We start from the raw sequence: 19,568 nt of genomic DNA, 5'->3' as shown, positions 1-19,568 counted from the left end.
GTCTTTGTCACCTCAACAAGCATTTCATCAGCATAGACCTAATTGCCGATGCTGGTGATGAGAAGAGAGCGATTGCATATTAGGAAAGGAATATTTGGGTTCAGACATACTGCAGTGAAGATGATCATGCATTATTACACAATTCCAAGCAGGAGCTGGTCTAAAAATGTGTAAATAATACTGTGTATGTGACTTTTTCAAGATATGAAGGGTCTCTAAATCATGGGGAAGGGGAATTATTTGTATTCACCAAAGATGGCAAATAGTTTTCTGCTGTAAATTTTCTTTCAGTCATGAATTTGGGTGATTCGACCTCTGTGTGCATTCTATGTCAGCAGATTATGGAGAATGCTTGCGGAGCAGAACTATTCTAAAGCACACTAAAGTATTTGTAATTACACATAATATAGAAACATAGAAATGACGGCAGAAAGGGACCAAATGAACCACCCAGCCTGTCCAGCAAGCTTATGCTTATGCTAGTATCTACAGCACTGTGGATAGGCTCAGGGTGTATGATGCTTGGAGTAATCAGAATGAAACTCTTTTCTTTTGTATTCTTTTGCAGGATATGCACGTTATCAGTACGGACGAGAACCAAGTGTTTGTTGCCATTCAAGAATGGAACCAGAACGATACATACAATCTTTACATATCTGACACCCGAGGAGTCCTTTTCACGCTGGCCTTGGAGAATGTGAAAAGCAGTATTGGGCCAGAAGGAAATGTTATGATCGACCTTTACGAGGTATATCACAACAAGTGCAAACTGCAAGGTGCCATGCTGTGCCTGTGTCAGTGGAGTCCCATACTGTTACTAAATAAATAGTGAGTTGCACAGGGATGATTTTCTGTAATGTCAGCTGCAATGTCACTGTAATTGGATACGTGATTAGCTCTGAAAATCATTACAACACTGTTAACTAGGGGTATACATGCAGACTCATGAATAACTTAATCCCTTCAGACCTTGGAAATCCTACAGTGTCAGTCTTCCAAGCTAATTCTGGATAGGGTTTTTTTTATGACCTGAATGATGTTGTAGACTTTTTAAAGACCACTGAAAGTGTTGTATAGATAGATATCACATTCATGATTTTAAAATCAGTGCCTTAGAATATCCTGTTAAGACTATTTTGTTGGCCTGTGTAACTGGTTAAAAGACTTCTCTTATGCTAAAGAGTCTTTGATTTGGGGGCTGGATCAAAGGGGTTTTAGCTCGGGGGGGGTCTTGGGGCAGTTGCTTGCAGGGGTCTTGAGGCCCCTGTCTGGAGGCTCTTGGGTCCGGCTCAGATAGCCTCTAATATATTTGTTTTACTTCCTGGTTAGAGGTGTGAGCTAAACCTAATTTCCACCTCTACCCCTTATAAGGTTAAGGTGGAAGAAAAGTTAAAATTGACTATTTAGCGTGCATTGTAACTTTGCTAGCATTTTCAGGAAATTTTCTTTAGCACTGATTTTTTGACTACCATGCACTCTGCGTATCATTGTGTTTTTTTACATGAGAAGTGAACTCTTTTTAATGTGGTAGTTAAAAAAAAAAAGAGTGTTAAAAATGGAGGGGTCCATATTGAGAGGCATTTAGCTTGATGACTCAGAAGTTATCCAGCTAAGTTAAAATTTGGGCATTTATCCAGCTAAATTCTAGCTGTATACCTTATAATCCCACTAAAATTTGGCTGGATAAGTTAGAGGCGTTCCGGGGGCATAACTGGGAAGAGTTGAATTAGCCAGAACAGTTTTCCAACTAAATCTGATATTCAGAGGTAGCCGGGTAACTTATCTGGTAAAGTCATTAGCCGGATAGATTTAGGATAGCCAGGTATATTAACTGGTGCGGCCTTGCCGTTGAATATACAGGCTAAATTAGCTGGATAGTTTTATCCTGCTAACTAGCTGAGCCATACAGCAGCTGAATATAAACCCTTTAGTGCCCATGTTTAGTGTGATCAAATTACATCGGCCCTCTCTTCTGTTTATGTAGAGGTTTGATATACCTCACTCTTGCGCCTTCCTGTAGCACGCAAACACCATCACAAGTCACCAGCAATTTTCCGTGGGCCCTGTTTATTACAAATGGGCTAGGAGAATGCTGGTTTCTTAAAACAAAATTTGACTGCTGTAACAAACAAAACTGACTTTTGGAGATGCAACTTCGGCTTACCTTAACCAAAGTTTGTTATAAAAGGGATTTTAGTAGCCCGGAAACCACCTCTGGCTGTTTGGGACTCTCCTTCTCCGTTCCCTGACAATCTCATGACTAAACAATCACATTTCTTTCAATTTCCAACATTGTTCCTACCTGCTGCAGCCTTAGCTAGGAATGATTGCCGTAAAAAGGGCTCATCAGACTAGCTGTTGAAGATCTGACTGCGTTATGGAAAGGTACTGCCCCCCTGAGAGAAGGGGGGAAGTGTGTGTCACTAGAAGTGCAAAACAGGCAGAACTGTAACTGATCTGATCAGGTCGGTGATGCAGGAGGGGCTGACTACCTAGACAGAGTATCGGCTGACGGTAAAGCTGACATAAATGCCCCTTTACATCTAATTATATTGGCTTGAAGTGAGCTTGAAGGCCATCTAGCACACATCTCTCAAATAGGATTGTTGTGAATGATGGGTGCTCAGGAGGGGAAAATGGAGTCTGAGAAGGAAAAATAAGAAAATCCATACATTAATTAAAGAGGAGTGGTTGCAGTGGCAAAGCAGGACCTTTCCAATAAAGCCAGCAAATAGAAAAACAAACCCTACCCTGGTAGCCAGTGCACTGACAAGGCTTGTTGAGAGGGTATAAGTGCTCTCCTACAAGATCAAACTGTCAAAATCATTTCCCTAGCTCCAGAAAGCCGTTGAGCCTTGCATTTGGAATTTCAAACAGCAAAGATGACACACTCTCCAGCTGTTTAACTGTGTGTGGTTACAGCCATTCCAGTACGTCTTCTGTGATGGTTGAACCTTTGCTAAAAAGTATCTCCAATACAGAAACCACTTTCATGCTTTTTCTACACAGTGTGTTTCCCTTCTAAAGTCAAATGAACAAGATAATGAGTGGGTTGGTTTTTTTTTTGGACAAGTAGTCCCTGCTTTCTCATTTTTCTTTCAACTCATTGAGAACCAGTGCTGTGAATCTGGCACTGTGAGCCTTCACTTGCAACGACCAGGGATTTTCATTGCTCATTGCAGGAACATTCTTAAGGCCAGGAGCCATGCATCAGGGCTTCTTCTGGAACCCTGCAACATGAAATTTAAATGTAGCAACCAGGTGTCACATTTATGGATGACTCTTCCCCCCCCCCCCATGAATGCTGCCTATGTGGCATCCACAGATCCAGTAAACCCAGGGATCAGAAGACCTGGCTTGGGGATTGAACTGGACATCCTCAGCATGGTGGTGCACAGCTCTGCCACTGGGACCCACCCATACATGGCTTTTGAAGCGTTTTTCAAGTTTTCATCGATCAGTCTCTGGTGAATTTCATCAGAGTAAATTCCAGGACCATGATTGGCCATCACATGAAATCTGAACCTAATTAGCCTACTTTAACGAAAGTTATCAAGCTCCTGGGCAGATAGGTCTCACCACCACATTTATTTATTTATTTATTTAAAGGCTTTTATATACCGATGTTGAAGTACTGGTACATATCACGTCGGTTTACATAGAACCAAAGTTGGAAATTATATCGAACAAGAGGTTACAAATAACAGGGCAAATAACAGGGCTAACTTGTAAGAGATTATAGAAAAGGTGAGAACAATTTAAAATTATTATTACAAAAAACACATAGTAAAAAACAAAGAAACATAGAAAAGATGGCAGAAAAGGACCAAATTGTCCATCCAGTCTACCCAGCAAACTTATGGTAGCATCTGCCGCGCCATACAAATCACCCCCATATTTATCAGTTTCCCAGACTGTCAAAGTCAGGGCCCTTGTTGGTTGCAGTTTGAGTCCAATTCTGCATTACCTTTTGCCCTTGAAGCAGAGAGCAATGTTCGAGTTGCATCAAACGTTTCAGGCTTATTGGGTAAGGGTAGTAGAGATGTGAATCGGAACCGGAATTGGTTCTGATTCCGGTTCCGATTCACATCGTGGTTTTTTTTTCGTCTGGCCCGATCGCGGTTTTGTTTATCGGCTGTGCCCGAGCCGATAAACAAAAAACCCACCCGACCCTTTAAAACTAATCCTTTAGCTTCCCCCATCCTCCCGACCCCCCTAAAAAAACTTTTTACAGGTACCTGGTGGTCCAGTGGGGGTCCTGGGAGCGATCTCCCGCTCTCGGGCCGTCGGCTGCCACTAATAAAAATGGCACCGATGGCCTTTGCCCTTATCATGTGACAGGGTATCCGTGCCATTGGCCGGCCCCTGTCACATGGTAGGAGCACTGGATGGCCCGCGCCATTTTTAAAGACAATGCTTTTTTTTTATACTATCAAGGGAAGATTTTTGCCTGGATTGCCATTGTTTTTGCTTTGTAGTTTCCTCTTGCTCTTTCTGGGCTTCTAGCTAACTTGGATATGGCCTCGACTGGGGTTACGAAGCCATTAACCATTTAAAAGGACAGCAGGGATTTGTTATTTTTATGTTCCTACCCTTACCATCTAGCCCAGCCATCACAGTTACAGACCTTGGCCTTGGACTACAGACTGCATCTCCTTCTTGATTAAGGGTTCTCAACCCAGTCCTCGAGAGCCACCCAGTCAGTCTGGTTTTCAGGTTATCCACAAGAAATATATGTACAAAGGGATTTTTCATGTAAAAATATGTGTGCATTTCGGGGCATTGTTAAGAAGTATGGGGTAGATTTTCAAAGGGTTACGCACGTAACCCTTTGAAAACCTACCCCTGCGCGCGCCGAGCCTATTTTGCATAGGCTCGGTGGCGTGCACAAGCCCTGGGACGTGCGTATGTCCTGGGGCTTTCAAAAATGGGCGGGTAGGGGATGGGGCCGGGGATGGGGCGGTAGTCCGGGGGCGGTCCTGAGTCCTCCGGCACAACGGCCGTGCCGGAGGTTCATGCGACGGCATCTGGCCGGCGCACGCAAGTTACACCTGCCTCGGGCAGGCGTAACTTTGACAACAAAAGGTAGGGGGGGATTTAGGTAGGGCTGGGGGGAGGGTTAGATAGGGGAAGGGAGGAGAAGGTGGGGGGCAGCCGAAAAAAAGTTCCCTCTGCGGCCGCTTTGATTTCGGAGCAGTCTTGGAGGGAATGGGGAAAGCCATCAAGCCTCCCCTAGGGCTCGGTGCACGCAAGGTGCACAAGTGTGCACCCCCTTGCACGCGCCGACCCTGGATTTAATAACATGCGTGCGGCAGCGCAAGCATGTTATAAAATCGGGTGTACATTTGTGTGTGCCGGGTAGTGCACACAAATGTACCCCACCCGCGTAAGAATAAAAATCTGCCCCTATGTGCAGAAGTTGCTATTTTGTAAGAGATATACAAGAATACATAACTGAACATATTTGAACACCTGCTAATTGATGGGCACAAGTGAAATCAGGCTTGTCTGCCGTTTTTGATTGGGAAGTGTGGGTAATGTGATGGGGATCCAGTGTGAAGTACTGGCGTGAACTGGAGAAAGACTGGAAGAGGTGGTGGAGGTATCGGTGAACTGGTGATTCCAATTACTCGCGCATGCGCCACGTTTAATTCTGAGTAATTATACTCGCAGTGCCACAATTATTTCGCGTGCAAAATATACCCATGGATATTTATAAAATGGATAAAGTATGCATTATTTTGCATTAGAAATATTTGCGCATACTGAAACATATGTGAATACTTTCAGAGTAGAAATACGTGGTATTTTATAACTGTGCCGCTACGGCAGCACAGTTTTTAAAATACTAGCATTAGTTTCCATGCATATAGATATGCATGCAAATGCTCTGCACAGATAGGTTTGAAAGTTAGGATCCTTATTTTCAAATCATATAGGCAGTCAATGGAAATATATTTCATGCATATGGATAGATACCTTTAAAACCAAACTGGCCTGGCAGTTCCTGAGGACTGCATTGGGAATGATTGCTCTAGACCCCGATCCCCAGGAATCACTAATGTGTGGTGATTGGAGCTGTGGGCTGTGGAAGCTGCCTCTGTGGAGTCCCAGCCACAGCCAGCCTGAGGAGCAGATGCAGGGCTCAGGAACCAAACCCACATAGCACTGTTACTGAGCCACAGGGCCAATTATCCTCCCCTGGATTTGTTAATGAATTCAGTTAAGTTTGAATATTGTGCAGATAAGTAATCTGTCTAGCCAACTGACAGATAGCTGCTAGTATTGATTTTCTTATTTCCCAAGAGCATATCTGTAGGTACCTGTAGACATTTTAGGAATTCTAACTACAGTCTGTGTCAAGTCCAGGTTGAAATTACTAGTTTTTGAATAAATACTTTGATAACCTTCTAAGGTAGAAGCAATATGGCTGCTTTTGCTTGAGGTTACACACTTTCTTCTTTCATATCATTCAGCCACACTGGAAAGGCATCATAAATGTTCCTGATCCTACCCTAGATCAGCCCAGACAAGTGGATTTTGCATTCCAACCAGCAGATGGAGGCAGAGAACTAAAAGCTTTTCAGGCACTGCTACTTAACCGAGAGCGCCACCTGCAGGCCCTCAGTATTAACCTGTATTTCTCTGTCTCCAGCAGCTGGTAGAGGTGCAAACTTGCATGTCTAGTTAAAAACAAAAACAAAAAAAAAAGAAAAAGAATTTGGAGAAGGAGATTAGGGTAGGTTTAGGTGAAGAAGAATAGAAGAGCTCCCTGAGGTGCTAGGCTCCTTTGTGGGCCATTCCTCAGGTCGACCCAGGTGAGCGGGGGGTTGGGGAGCCCTGTTCTGCTTTAGCCCACAACATCCAGGGTTAGGAAAGCCAGAGGACCTGGTGCCCTCTTATCTCTGTGGTCTTCTTCCCCTAAGGATCTGGTCCTGAGCCTGCAGCAGGGGGAGTATTTCATTTTCTTTAATTGCTGGCTGGGCTGATTGTATCTTTAAAAAAAAAAAAGAGAGAGGAAGCAGGTGTCAGATTCAGAGATTCAGCCGGGCTTAGAGATGCAGGCCGCGGTGCTGGGGAAAGAAGATTTTGTGTGTGGGACAGCCGATTCTGGTCGTTTTCTCGAAGTAACTTGTAGGAGCACTGGATGGCCCGCGCCATTTTTAAAGATGGCGCCGGCCGTCCATTACTCCTACCATGTGACAGGGCCTGGCCAATGGCACGGATACCCTGTCACATGGTAAGGGCAAAGGGCCATCGGCGCCATTTTTATTAGTGGCAGCCGACGGCCCCGAGAACAGGAGATCGCTCCCGGGACTTCCACTGGACCACCAGGTACTTGTAAAAAGTTTTTTTTTTTGGGGGGGGGGGGGGTGGGGGGGGGGGGGGAAAGCTAAGGGAACAGTTTTAAAGGTTGGGTGGGTTTTTTTGTTTATCGGCTCGGTCGCAGCTGATAAACAAAACCGCGATCTGGCCACTCAAAAAAAAATTAACGATGTGAATCGGAACCGATTCCAGTTCCAATTCACATCTCTAACATTGAGGGACTACAGATGGCACCCTCGCTTAAGTAGTAGTACCTGAAAAGCTTTTAGTTCTCTGCCTCCATCTGCTGGTAGGGATGCAAAACCCACTGGTCTGGACTGATCTGTGGTACTACAGGAATGAAAATTAGCAGGTAAGAACCAGTTTACCTTTCCTGCCTCCATCCAGTTTGCAGCTTTTCAAAACCAGTGTCCCGTGTCACAATAAGGGGTACATTTTCAAAAATTTAGTCAGGATCTAGGCACCTAATATAATAATTTACATGGGTAGATTGACTGACTCTGCAGGTGCCTCAAGATATACAAATATTGCAACAATGTACCTGTGATATTATCTACATTTTTTTAAAAGGCATTTTGACAGTATAGTTTGAAACTATGTGTGTGCATATGTTTAAAGTTTCAAAAATATACACTAACATGCAAGCTTTATGCTATTGCTCAACACTGCTTACCACTATCATCTTGCTATGCAACTTTTAAGCATATGCGTGCGCTTAAAAGTTGCACAGCCAGATGATACTAAAACACACTGTGCGGACATTTTATGTTTGAAAATCATCTAGGTTTGTGCAGGCAAAAAAGTACCGTCTTACTTTTGAAGTCGGGCACCCTGATGAAAATGTACAATTATTAAGCAGTCACCTTCCCCAGATCACCTTTCATGCTTTGTCTCTGAATGAACGCATAAAGTGACAGAGGATGCCACTGTGATTTCTCTTTCTATAATGCCCCTTTGGAGTTCCTAATCTTCTTTGTATCTCCCCCCCATCAGTTGTGAACCGTTCCTCACCTACTGCTGCCAGTGAGTTTCAGATGGTTGAACATGCAGAAAAGCCTCTCCTCCCACTGATGTATTTGTTCAGCTGTGTCCATTTTTCCTAGGTAGCAGGGATAAAGGGGATGTTCTTGGCTAACAAGAAGATTGACAGTCGCGTGAAGACTTTCATCACGTACAACAAAGGCCGAGACTGGCATTTGCTGCAGGCCCCCGAGACAGATCTGAGAGGGAACGCTGTTCACTGCCTACTGGTAAGCTCCTGCTCTGAAAACCTTTCCACGGGGACGGCATGGCATCGGCTATTAAAAATAAGCAAACTTGGTGCCTGGATGGGCTATTGTGCATGCTCAATACAAGTGGACCTATTACTCTGGGGGAATGCAAACATGTTCCATCTTAAACTGAAACTGTTTTCTTATCAAGAAAGAAAAAAAAAAGTTGTAATGAGGCTACCTGCAGCTGCACGGAGAGGCACAGGAATAGTTTGAGGAAGCCTGAAAGTTGTCTGATGTATGAAACAGGGGCTTATCGGTGGACCATGCTCTCATGCAGTTAAGAGTCTGTCCACTAGATGGGGGTGAAGGAACTGCAGATAAAAGTAGCACTGGGATCTTTTAGCTTCTGATGTTTTAAATCCTGTGTTTTCATAAAGAAATGGCCCATAATTTTACATGCAACATCTATCAAGCTGTCATGTCTTTTGCTGGGTCTTGCCGTTGTACATTCCTAGCAGTAGTAAATTCTAGAGATACAACATCATGCATAAGTCTGTGAGAGAATAGAGAAACATGACAGTAGTGATGTGCACAGAACTTTTGTTTGCTTTTTTTTTTAAATTTCATTTGTTGTTTTATTTCTTTAGAATGAAAAATAAACACCTTGGTCTTTCTCTGTTCCTTGCCCTCATCCTTGGACCCTCTTACCCTGTATGGAAAATATCTTCATAGATCAAAGGTGATCTTTGTATTCTTCTGACCTGCTCCTACTTTCACAGGAAGTGCTGCTGTTTTCAATTTTGCAGTACAAAATTTATCAAATGCACCAGCCTCTGTTTGCTGGCGCCATTTCCAGTACCAACAGTGGTGAGGCAGGAGCGACCAGAGATCACTTCTGCCCTGTGAAGAAATTCTCAACTACAAGGTAAGAAGGTCCGGGGCCGGAGGGAACTGGAGTGGCTTCTTTCCTCAGCAGACTGGTGGCTTCATTTTTTAAAACTGAAATGAATAAAAAGAAGCAACATTTTGTCAGTTTTTCTTTCCTTGTAAAAACGGATTGAAATGGAACAGGAAATTTCATTATTTTTCCCTTTCACTTCAAACAAAAGCACAATCCTACTTGAGCACCTCTGTCCATGAATCAAGATATTGACGGAATAACTGAGGGCGCCATATACGTAGATGCAGTGATGCAATCATGCCCAGCAAATAAATTAAGAGAACAGGGATGCAGAAAGGTAACTTAGAAAGATGATGGAGGGAAGGTGAAAGAATTCAGGGACTGAAAGAGCAATGAAGAGTGAAGAGGGTTACTGAGTAGTGGTGGGGGAGAGGACTAATAGAGGTGAGGACAATTCATGATGCCACCTGCTTTTTGAGGGGAATAAAACAGTTGCTGAAAGGTGCTGATTCAAGATATTGACAGAATAACTGAGGGTGCCTTATACGTAGATGCATATAGGGAAAAATAATCCATGCTATAGTTACACAATGTTAGGTTCCATATTAGGTGCTAATAGAGATGTGAATCGTGTCCTCGATCGTCTTAACGATCGATTTCGGCTGGGAGGGGGAGGGAATCGTATTGTTGCCGTTTGGGTGTGTAAACTATCGTGAAAAATCGTTAAAATCATGAGCCGGCACACTAACCCCCCCTAAAACCCACCCCGACCCTTTAAATTAAATCCCCCACCCTCCCGAACCCCCCCAAATGCTTTAAATTACCTGGGGATCCGGCGGAGGTCCAGAACGGCGGCGGTCCGGAACGGCCCCCTCAATAGAATCGTGTTGTCTTCAGCCGGCGCCATTTTTCAAAATGGCCGCCGCAAAATGGCGGCGGCCATAGACAAAAATGATTCGACGGAGGAGGTTGTTCCGGACCCCCGCTGGACTTTTGGCAAGTCTTGTGGGGGTCAGGAGGCCCCCCCAAGCTGGCCAAAAGTTTCCTGGGAGTCCAGCGGGGTTCCGGGAGCGATTTCTCGCCGCAAATCGTTTTCGTACGGAAAATGGCGCCGGCAGGAGATCGACTGCAGGAGGTCGTTCAGCGGGGGTTCCGGACCGCCGCTGAACGACCTCCTGCACTCGATCTCCTGCCGGCGCCATTTTCCGTACGAAAACGATTCGCGGCGAGAAATCGCTCCCGGAACCCCGCTGGATTCCCAGGAAACTTTTGGCCAGCTTGGGGGGGCCTCCTGACCCCCACAAGACTTGCCAAAAGTCCAGCGGGGGTCCGGAACGACCTCCTCCGTCGAATCGTTTTTGTCTATGGCTGCCGCCATTTTGCGGTGGCCATTTTGAAAAATGGCGCCGGCTGAAGACAACACGATTCTATTGAGGGGGCCGTTCCGGACCGCCGCCGTTCTGGACCACCGCCGGATCCCCAGGTAATTTAAAGCATTGGGGGGGGGGTTTCGGGAGGGTGGGGGATTTAATTTAAAGGGTCGGGGGTGGGTTTTAGGGGATTTTAGTGTGCCGGTTTTCCTGCCCTCCCCCTTCCCCTGATTTACGATTTTTTAACGATAAATCAGGGGAATTGGTATTGTATCGTGGCCCTAACGATTTTTTGACGATTTAAAATATATCGGACGATATTTTAAATCGTCAAAAAACGATTCACATCCCTAGGTGCTAATACCCAAGAAAGAGATCTAGGCATCATAGTGGATAACACATTGAAATTGTCGGTTCAGTGTGCTGCGGCAGTCAAAAAAGAAAACAGAATGTTGGGAATTATTAGAAAGGGAATGGTGAATAAAACGGAAAATGTCATAATGCCTCTGTATCGCTCCATGGTGAGACCACACCTTGAATACTGTGTACAATTCTGGTCGCCGCATCTCAAAAAAGATATAATTGCGATGGAGAAGGTACAGAGAAGGGCGACCAAAATGATAAGGGGAATGGAACAGCTCCTCTATGAGGAAAGACTAAAGAGGTTAGGACTTTTCAGCTTGGAGAAGAGATGGCTAAGGGGGGACATGATAGAGGTGTTTAAAATCATGAGAGGTCTAGAACAGGTAGATTGAATCGGTTTTTTACTCTTTCGGATAATAGAAAGACTAGGGGGCACTCCATGAAGTTAGCATGTGGCACATTTAAAACTAATCGGAAAAAGTTCTTTTTCACTCAATGCACAATTAAACTCTGGAATTTGTTGCCAGAAGATGTGGTTAGTGTAGCTGTGTTTAAAAAAGGATTGGATAAGTTCTTGGAGAAGAAGTCCATTACCTGCTATTAATTAAGTTGACTTAGATAATAACCACAGCTATTACTAGCAACAGTAACATGTAATAGACTTAATTTTTGGGTACTTGCCAGGTTCTTATGGCCTGGATTGGCCACTGATGGAAACAGGATGCTGGGCTTGATGGACCCTTGGTCTGACCCAGTATGGCATGTTCTTATGTTCTTATGTTCCATTTCTTAGATGAGGAAAGAAGGGGTGAGGGATGTTGATGGGCTAAATACAATTTAAAAAAGAACAAAATAATTATGAAAAAAAACCTATCATGGGAGGGACAGAAGGCTATGCACGTGTCCCTTTTGGGGAAGGATATTACAGAAGATTACCTGAAGCACATACGAGAATGAAGATATATGAGTTTCAGATTTTCTGAATTGGGTTGTGCTTTTCCACTTGGGATTCTGGTTCTTGTGCTTGTTAAGGTAGGGAAACGCTCACTCACAATGGGGCTGATGCAAAACAGTGAGCTCAGCCGAGCGTACTGTTTAACCCGCGGTCGGATGCACATTTTGGACGCCATCCACAGCCCCTTATGCTATAAGGGGATTAGCGCGTCCACGATGTGCCTCCAAAGCACCGCAAAACTAATAGTGCTCAGCACATGCAAATGCATGTTGATGAGGCTATTAGTTAGTCACCCCACATGCAAAAAAAAAAATGTTCGTCCAATCCACACATTTTACACGATATCGTGGCGATATTAAGATGGAGGAACAAAAAGTTTAAAGGATTTAAAAAAAAAAAAATTAGAAAAGAAAAAAAGAGAGCCAGCATTCAGGTTAGGGAAATGGATGCTCAGTTAACCAGTGTCTGTTTTCCGAACCTGCAGACCGCCAACCTCTCCTGGACGCCCATTGCCAAGGCGCCACTAGGGGCACAATTGACCCTAGCGCCTCCTTGGCAGTGCCACTCCTAATTTAAATATTGCATGGCGCCCCTAGGAGAGGTGCCTGGGCGCATGTTAGGAAAGCGGGTGCTAAACACTCACCACCCACTTTCAGTGCATTTTTTTTTTTTTTTTCATCGGCCCCTTCATTAGATTACAATGGTATATTTTCTCAGCTCTACCCAAAAGGATATAGAAGTTGAGAGTTCGGAAATGAATTCAGGTTACTATAGGGTCAAAATGCCCTGCACCCCGCCCCCCATTCAGAGATGTCTCACAGGATTGATTGATTGATTTATTTATTTATTTATTTAAGGCTTTTATATACCGATGTTCCTGTACTAGTACATATCACGTCGGTTAAATAGAACCAAAGTTGGAAATTATACGCACATGGTATAAAATTATACGCACATGGTATAAAATTATGCGCACATGGTATAAAATAGGCTGGCACATACATGTGCGCATATACGAGAGTATGTAATAAAATGGCCACATCATTGGCACGAGCCAGCATACGCGCATACATGTGCGCCTGCATGGATGTTTCAAAGTTACCGTCCCCATGTTTAGTAAAATTAATGCTTATTTAATAAGAAATAGCTGTTATGCTTTCCTTAAAAAAGAATACATTTTCATTCAGCCCTTGTGGTGTTGTCTAGTTCTTGTTTGATATGCTCTTCATGTACGAAGGGCAGAGTAGACAAGGAGGCTTCTGAATAAAATGAGAAGCTTGGGAGTGAGTGAGTGCCATGGTGGTGGCGTGGACTACAAACTGATTGACTGATAGGAGACAGCGTGTAATGGTAAATGTAACCTACGCCGAAGAGAAAACCATGTTAAGTGGAGTGCCACAGGGTTTGCTTTTGGAACAGGTTATATTCAATATCTTTGTGATCGATATTGCGGAAGGGATAGAAGGTAAAATTTGTCTATTTGCAGATGATACTGAGATCTGCAATAGAATGGATATGCTTGAAGGAGTAGAGAGGATGAAAAGGGATTTAAGAAAGCAGGAAGAGTGGTCGAAGATTTGGCAGCTGGGATTCAATGGCAAGAAGTGCAGAGTCATGCATCTGGAGTGCAGAAAGCCAAAAGAGATGTACATGATGAGGGGTAAAAAACTGATGTGCACGGACCAAGAGAGGGATCTTGGGGTAATAGTGTCTGGAGATCTGAAGATGCCAAAGCAATGTGACAAGGCAATAGCTAAACCCTGAAGAATGCTGGGCTGCATAGATAGAGGAATTACCAGTAAGAAAAAGGAGGTGATGATGTCCTTCTGCAGGTCCTTGATGGGGCCTCACCTGGAGCATTGTGTTCAGTTCTGGAGTCCATATCTCAAGAAGGACAAAGAAAGGATGGAGGCAGTACTGAGAAGAGTGACCAAAATGGTGTGGGTTCTGCATGAGAAGACCTATGAGGAGAGACTGATGAATCTGAACATGTATACCCTGGAAAAGAGGAGGTGCAGGGGAGATATGATACAGATGTTCAGAAACCTGAAAAGTTTTAGTGATGCACATTTGACAAACCGTTTTCTTTGGAAAGAAATCAGTAGATCTAGGGGGTCACAAAATGAAACTCCAGGGAGGACGAATCAGAACCAATGTCAGGAAATATTTCTTCATGGAGAGGGTGTTGGATGCCTGGAATACCTTTCCAGAGGAGGTGGTGATGACGAAACTGTGAAAGAATTCAAAGGGGCACATGATAAACACTGTGGATCCCTAAAGGCTAGAGGATGGAAATGAAGAAAAGAGTGAATGGGGGTAACTTGCTGGTGTGGTGGTTACTACCCTTCACCAATAAGCCTTCATACTCTTGATGCAAATCCATCATGGCTTTCTGCTTCAATGGCAGGGGAAAAATTGAGAAATTACTTACCTGATAATTTTGTTTTCCTTAGTGTAGATAGATGGACTCAGGATGTGGGTTATGCTCTCCTGCCAGAAGATTGAGAAGGAGCAAGCTGCAGGAGAACTAAAAAACGATTGAATTTTTTCTGAAATTTCGGAAAAAATTCATTTTTGAGTTAGTGCGCGCTAACTCACGATAATGCGCCCTAACCCGAAAATTAGGGCCCCCGAAAAAAAAACAACGAACCGCGGGAAAGCAAAATTCCCTCGGGGGGGGGGGGGGGGGCAGCCCCGAAACAAAGCCCGACATGAAATTTTTACCCGAAGCACATCTCTACTAGGGATGTGAATCATTTTTTGACGATTTAAAAAAATTGTCCGATATTTTTTAAATCGTCAAAAATCGGTACAGTGCACGATACAATAGAGATTTTCACGATTTATCGTGAATAATCGTTACTCGGGTTAGTGTCCACTAACAGGAGTTATTTGGGGGGAGGGCGGGAAAACCGGCACACCAAAATAACCCCTAAACCCATCCCGACCCTATAAAACTAATCCCTTACCTTCCCCCCCCCCCCCCCCCCGAACCCCCCCAAAACTTTTTACGAGTACCTGGTGATCCAGTGGGGGCGCGGACCATCAGCAATCCACAACGTATATTGCACTATTCGTAGTATTTGTGGGGAAGCGAAACGTATCGTTATCATTTTGAATACTGGCAGCAGATCCCCTTTGCCCTCACTATGTCACAGGGGCCGACCGTCGGTACCTGTGACATAGTGAGGGCAAAGGCGATCGGCGCCATTTTGAGTACTGGCATCGGACGGCCGGCGTGAAGGAGGTCACTCCCGGACCCCTGCTGGACTTTTGGCAAGTCTTGTGGGGGTCAGGAGGCCCCCCCAAGCTGGCCAAAAGTCCCTGGGGGTTCAACGGGGGTCCCGGAGCGACATCCTGCATGCCGGCCATCCGATGCCAGTACTCAAAATGGCGCCGATAGCCTTTGCCCATACTATGACACAGGGGCTACTGGTGCCATTGGTCAGCCCCGTCACATGGTAGGAGCACAAGATGGCGCCAATGACCATGTGACAGGGGCTGACCAATGGCACCGGTAGCCCCTGTGACAAAGACTATCGGCGCCATAATGAAACCGGCACCGAGGGTGTGAGGGTGCATTGGATGGCTCCCGGACTCCCCGCTGGACCACCAGGGAGTTTTGGTAAGTCTAGGGGGGGTCAGGAGGGTGGGGGGTTGTATTTAATTTTAATTTTAGCTGGTACACGAATAGAAATCGCCGTATTAACGCATCGGGGCGCCATACGGCCGAATGCAACATATCTGCTCCCCGACGAATCCGAATCACAAATGCAACATATGGCGTCCCTCTGCACATCCCTAGGGTAACCTACATGGTGCAGAAGATACTACCATAGGCTTGCTGGGCAGACTGAATGGACCATTTGGTCCTTTTCTGCCATCATTTCTATGTTTCTATTTTCAAAAAGAAAAGCAAGAGCTGCAGTGAGACAAAGGGCCGGGCCAGTGTGTGGATTGCAGGTGGTGTCGCTTTTCTTTGTATTTCTTCATTATTTATTAGGGCATGCATGTATTTATTTATGAATTATTTGATAGTGAGCCTTTCTCCAATCAGTTTCTAACATCTGGGCAGAAATTACATGGCATGCTGAAAAATATAAAGGGTTTTGGTTATGAGTATTATACAGAAAAACAATTCCTATTATAAATAATAATAGAGGCAATTGTAAAAAGAGTTTCCAAACATGGAAGACAAAACCATGCATCCTGAGGATTGATTGATAAGTGAGTGAACAGTAACAAAGCCGAAGCGTTGATATAATCTTGCTTCCCACGAGTGTCCTCAGGCACTAATTTAACCATGCTTGGAAGAATATAATTTTATTCAGACCTCATTTAGGGAAAATGCTCCTATCATAAGCCCATTTTTATTAAATAACCTGTGAGCAATTACATTATCTGAAATACCAGAATAGTGTGTATGATGCAGTCATTTACACTTTGCCAACATGTGGAACCAGGCACAGACATGTTTGAGCAATATTCAACAATAATATAAGACACATTACTTTGCAGTTGTTGATTCATAACTGATATTCATCACCTTTGGTGAAGAATTAATATTATTAATAATAATAATAATAATAATAATAACTTAGATTAATAATTAGGAGACGTGGCCAACTGATTAGAGCAATAGGCTAAGAACCAAAGAAACCAAGACTCAAATCCCACTCCCTCCAATACACCTTGGACAAGTTAGTTTATCTTCGATTGCCTCAGGTATCCATTAGGGATGTGCAATTCTTTAAAATGAATAAGGAATCCAAGCCTCATCGGGCAGATTCATTTGTTTGCCAGTGTCCCTTAAAATCAATCAAAATGTTTGTTTGCATTTGTTTTTGTTTCCCATTAAAACACGCAAAACTGCAGGCTTTTTTTTTTCTTCTGAAGGCAACCAGCAACCAGTGATGTCACTCGACCCTAGACTGGCTGCAGCCAGGACAGGAAAGGAACGGGGAAGAAGCCAGGACTAGTCAAGGCGAAACATTTTTCTAAGTAGCCTATCCAAGCTGCATCTCTATGGATTAAGCACAAAAAATAGTGTGGAGTAAAGAGCACACACATATAAAACAAATTAGGAAAGAGGAATGTGTGTCACAGACATAGACTGTTCAACTATATAAACTAACTTCTTTTCTTTTTTTAAGCTAAGCATGAAAGATGAATTTTTCAGGTTCCATTTTGAGATGATTTGTCTCTGGGTGGGAGAACAGGGTGGTTGTAGATTTTAGCTCTGCAATCTGAAGAAAAATGGAGGGAAAAGAGACTGAGGAGGGACTAGGAGAACTGTGGTCTACACTCTATTTGCTGTGTCCTTTTCTTACAATTGCTGTGTTCGGTGATACAACAGTGATTACACAGAGCAACTGTGTTAACATTGAAAAAGCTGGAAAAAGTCTGTGAGGGATCTGATACTGGCTACAATAGTCAGTGTGCTGACAGGGACACAGAGAGATATAAACTGCACAAGTGCAGTATACATGCTACAATGCACAGCAAAGGAGCCAGGCTTGAATTTCTACTTCACTCTGAGTCTCAGTGTAAAAAAAAAAAAGGGATTCTCACTATGTCATCATCGTTTCTGGAAAAAAACAAAAAAACAAAACAGTAGCACTACCAGCACAGGCATTGCAGCAGAGTGGCTTATTTCTGAAGAAGAGCACATGATTCTGTGAACTGCAGTAATCTCTGTGGATGTGAGTGGCCTTTTAGTTTCCATGCTGATGTGTGTGTGAGAGAGAAACAGAGAGAGAGAGAGAAAGAGAGAGCAAAGGAGTACTTGTTAAAAAAAACCACACCCAAACATCTTTTCATAGGTATTCCAGTAATGACTGTATGAAGTCTGCAGCATGCCACAGGAAAAGGAGGAGAAGGAGGTTACAATAGCAGAGGAAGAGAAAAAGCTTTGCCTACTTCTGGAATGGCACCTGTAAGTGCAGATCCTACTAGTACATCTGGGGCTGCCTACTGCCACTGTTAGCTCTATTACTATGGTGGCAGGTGCAGGAAAAGGCAGACTCAGTGGAGAGAGCAGCATAGTCTTCCTCCTGATCCCTGTATGGAAGCACTGATTCAGATGAATCGTGTGAGGCTTCTCAGATGCAGAGGGTATAGAACAGCAAGTAGCTGAGGAGAAGAGGGGAGGTTTAGCTAGTACTAGCGTGCTATCCTTTATTGAGCAGGTAGAAGAGGCATAAAGTAACACTGATGGGGCAAAGAATCCCCCTAGGAAGAGGAGGTAGTGGAGGGCTTCAGTGATGCCCCTGGCCTTTTGCTTCCTGGATCTCCCCCAGTCTCAGCCCTAGCAGCAGTGAGGAAGAGGAGGTCCCGACAGATATCTGAGATGTGGGAGCACTTCGGAGCAAAGGAAGCCTTGTGTGTTGTGCTGTGCATTCACTATTGTAAGTGCATCAGTAGGGGAAAGATACTTTGGCATCTTTTAATCAGTGACATGCAGCATCACGTCACAAGACAACACCGGTTAGCATGGTCTTCTGGGGAGATCTCAAGAAAACAAGGAGGACTCTGTGCTATATTAAAATTTATATCAAAGTGGATGAAAATAACGTTAAATAAAAATTTTTTGTATCACATAATATGTCAGCTTTAGTCAGACAATAAATGTAATTCCCTTGACTCCACTAGGAAACAGTCTGACAAGGATACATGAATATAATCATTTCTATAGTTTCCATATCTTCAAAGCACTACCTGTTGAGGGCATGGGCCCTTGAACCGAGGTAGAGTTAGTGAAACTGGCAGGGAGGAGTCTTGCAGTTCCCCACCGTCAGCAGGCAGGCTTGGACACGACAGAGGCCCAACTAGAGCTTCACTTTTACCAACCCTCGCTCCCCTCGGGTTGAGCCTTCGGATGCCAGGGCCAGCAAGTCTTAGAAGGCGGGGGGCCTCTGCAGACTATGGATATTCTTCAACCTAGCAGAGTCAGAGTGGACAGAGACCAGGCTCATTCTGAGACAGGCTGGGACCAATGGCAGATGGTGTTCAGAGAAGGCCAAGAGTCAAGTGGAGATCGGTGGCAGGTGGCGTTCAGGAATGTCAATAAGCAGGCTGTGGTCAGTGGAGGGCAGCATTCAAGGAGGTCTGGAAAGCAAACCGACTCAAATATCCGGCATCTGTCCAATAGGAAGGCAGGATGGAATAGGCAGGGCAGGGAGGCAAGGAGGTGAGGAAAAATGAAGAACTGAAGGACGGATCACAAGAACTAAAGAACAAGGACAACAGCCACTGGAGGTGAAGACAAAGACCTGAAAATGAAGTTGCAGGAGCTGGAGCACGTGGATACTGGCAATGAAGAACACAGGAACTGAAGAATGCAGATACAGGAACACTGAAGCAACTCACACTACTAAGGCAGTCGGGAGGCCTGTTGCCACGGCATTGAGGCAAGGATAACAAGGGCCTTTTATAGCCAG

General features: G+C 44.4%; 1 protein-coding gene across 1 annotated transcript in view; it reads left to right on the top strand.

The window, feature by feature from the left end:
- Positions 1-567: 567 nt before the first annotated feature.
- LOC115082437 (VPS10 domain-containing receptor SorCS1-like) overlaps positions 568-19,568 on the top strand; it is a gene marked incomplete at its 3' end in the record, with an annotated part of 92,866 nt that continues 73,865 nt past the window's right edge. Inside the window, exons 1-2 of the mRNA XM_029586667.1 lie at positions 568-748; positions 8,430-8,576. Coding sequence (XP_029442527.1) covers positions 572-748; positions 8,430-8,576 — 324 coding nt within the window. The remainder of the gene's footprint in view (positions 749-8,429; positions 8,577-19,568) is intronic.

Source organism: Rhinatrema bivittatum, unplaced genomic scaffold (genome assembly GCF_901001135.1).
Source record: "Rhinatrema bivittatum unplaced genomic scaffold, aRhiBiv1.1, whole genome shotgun sequence".
Classification (NCBI taxonomy): Eukaryota; Metazoa; Chordata; class Amphibia; order Gymnophiona; family Rhinatrematidae; genus Rhinatrema; species Rhinatrema bivittatum.
The sequence above is the reverse complement of the archived record's forward strand: the minus strand, read 5'-3'. Positions and strand labels throughout refer to the sequence as shown.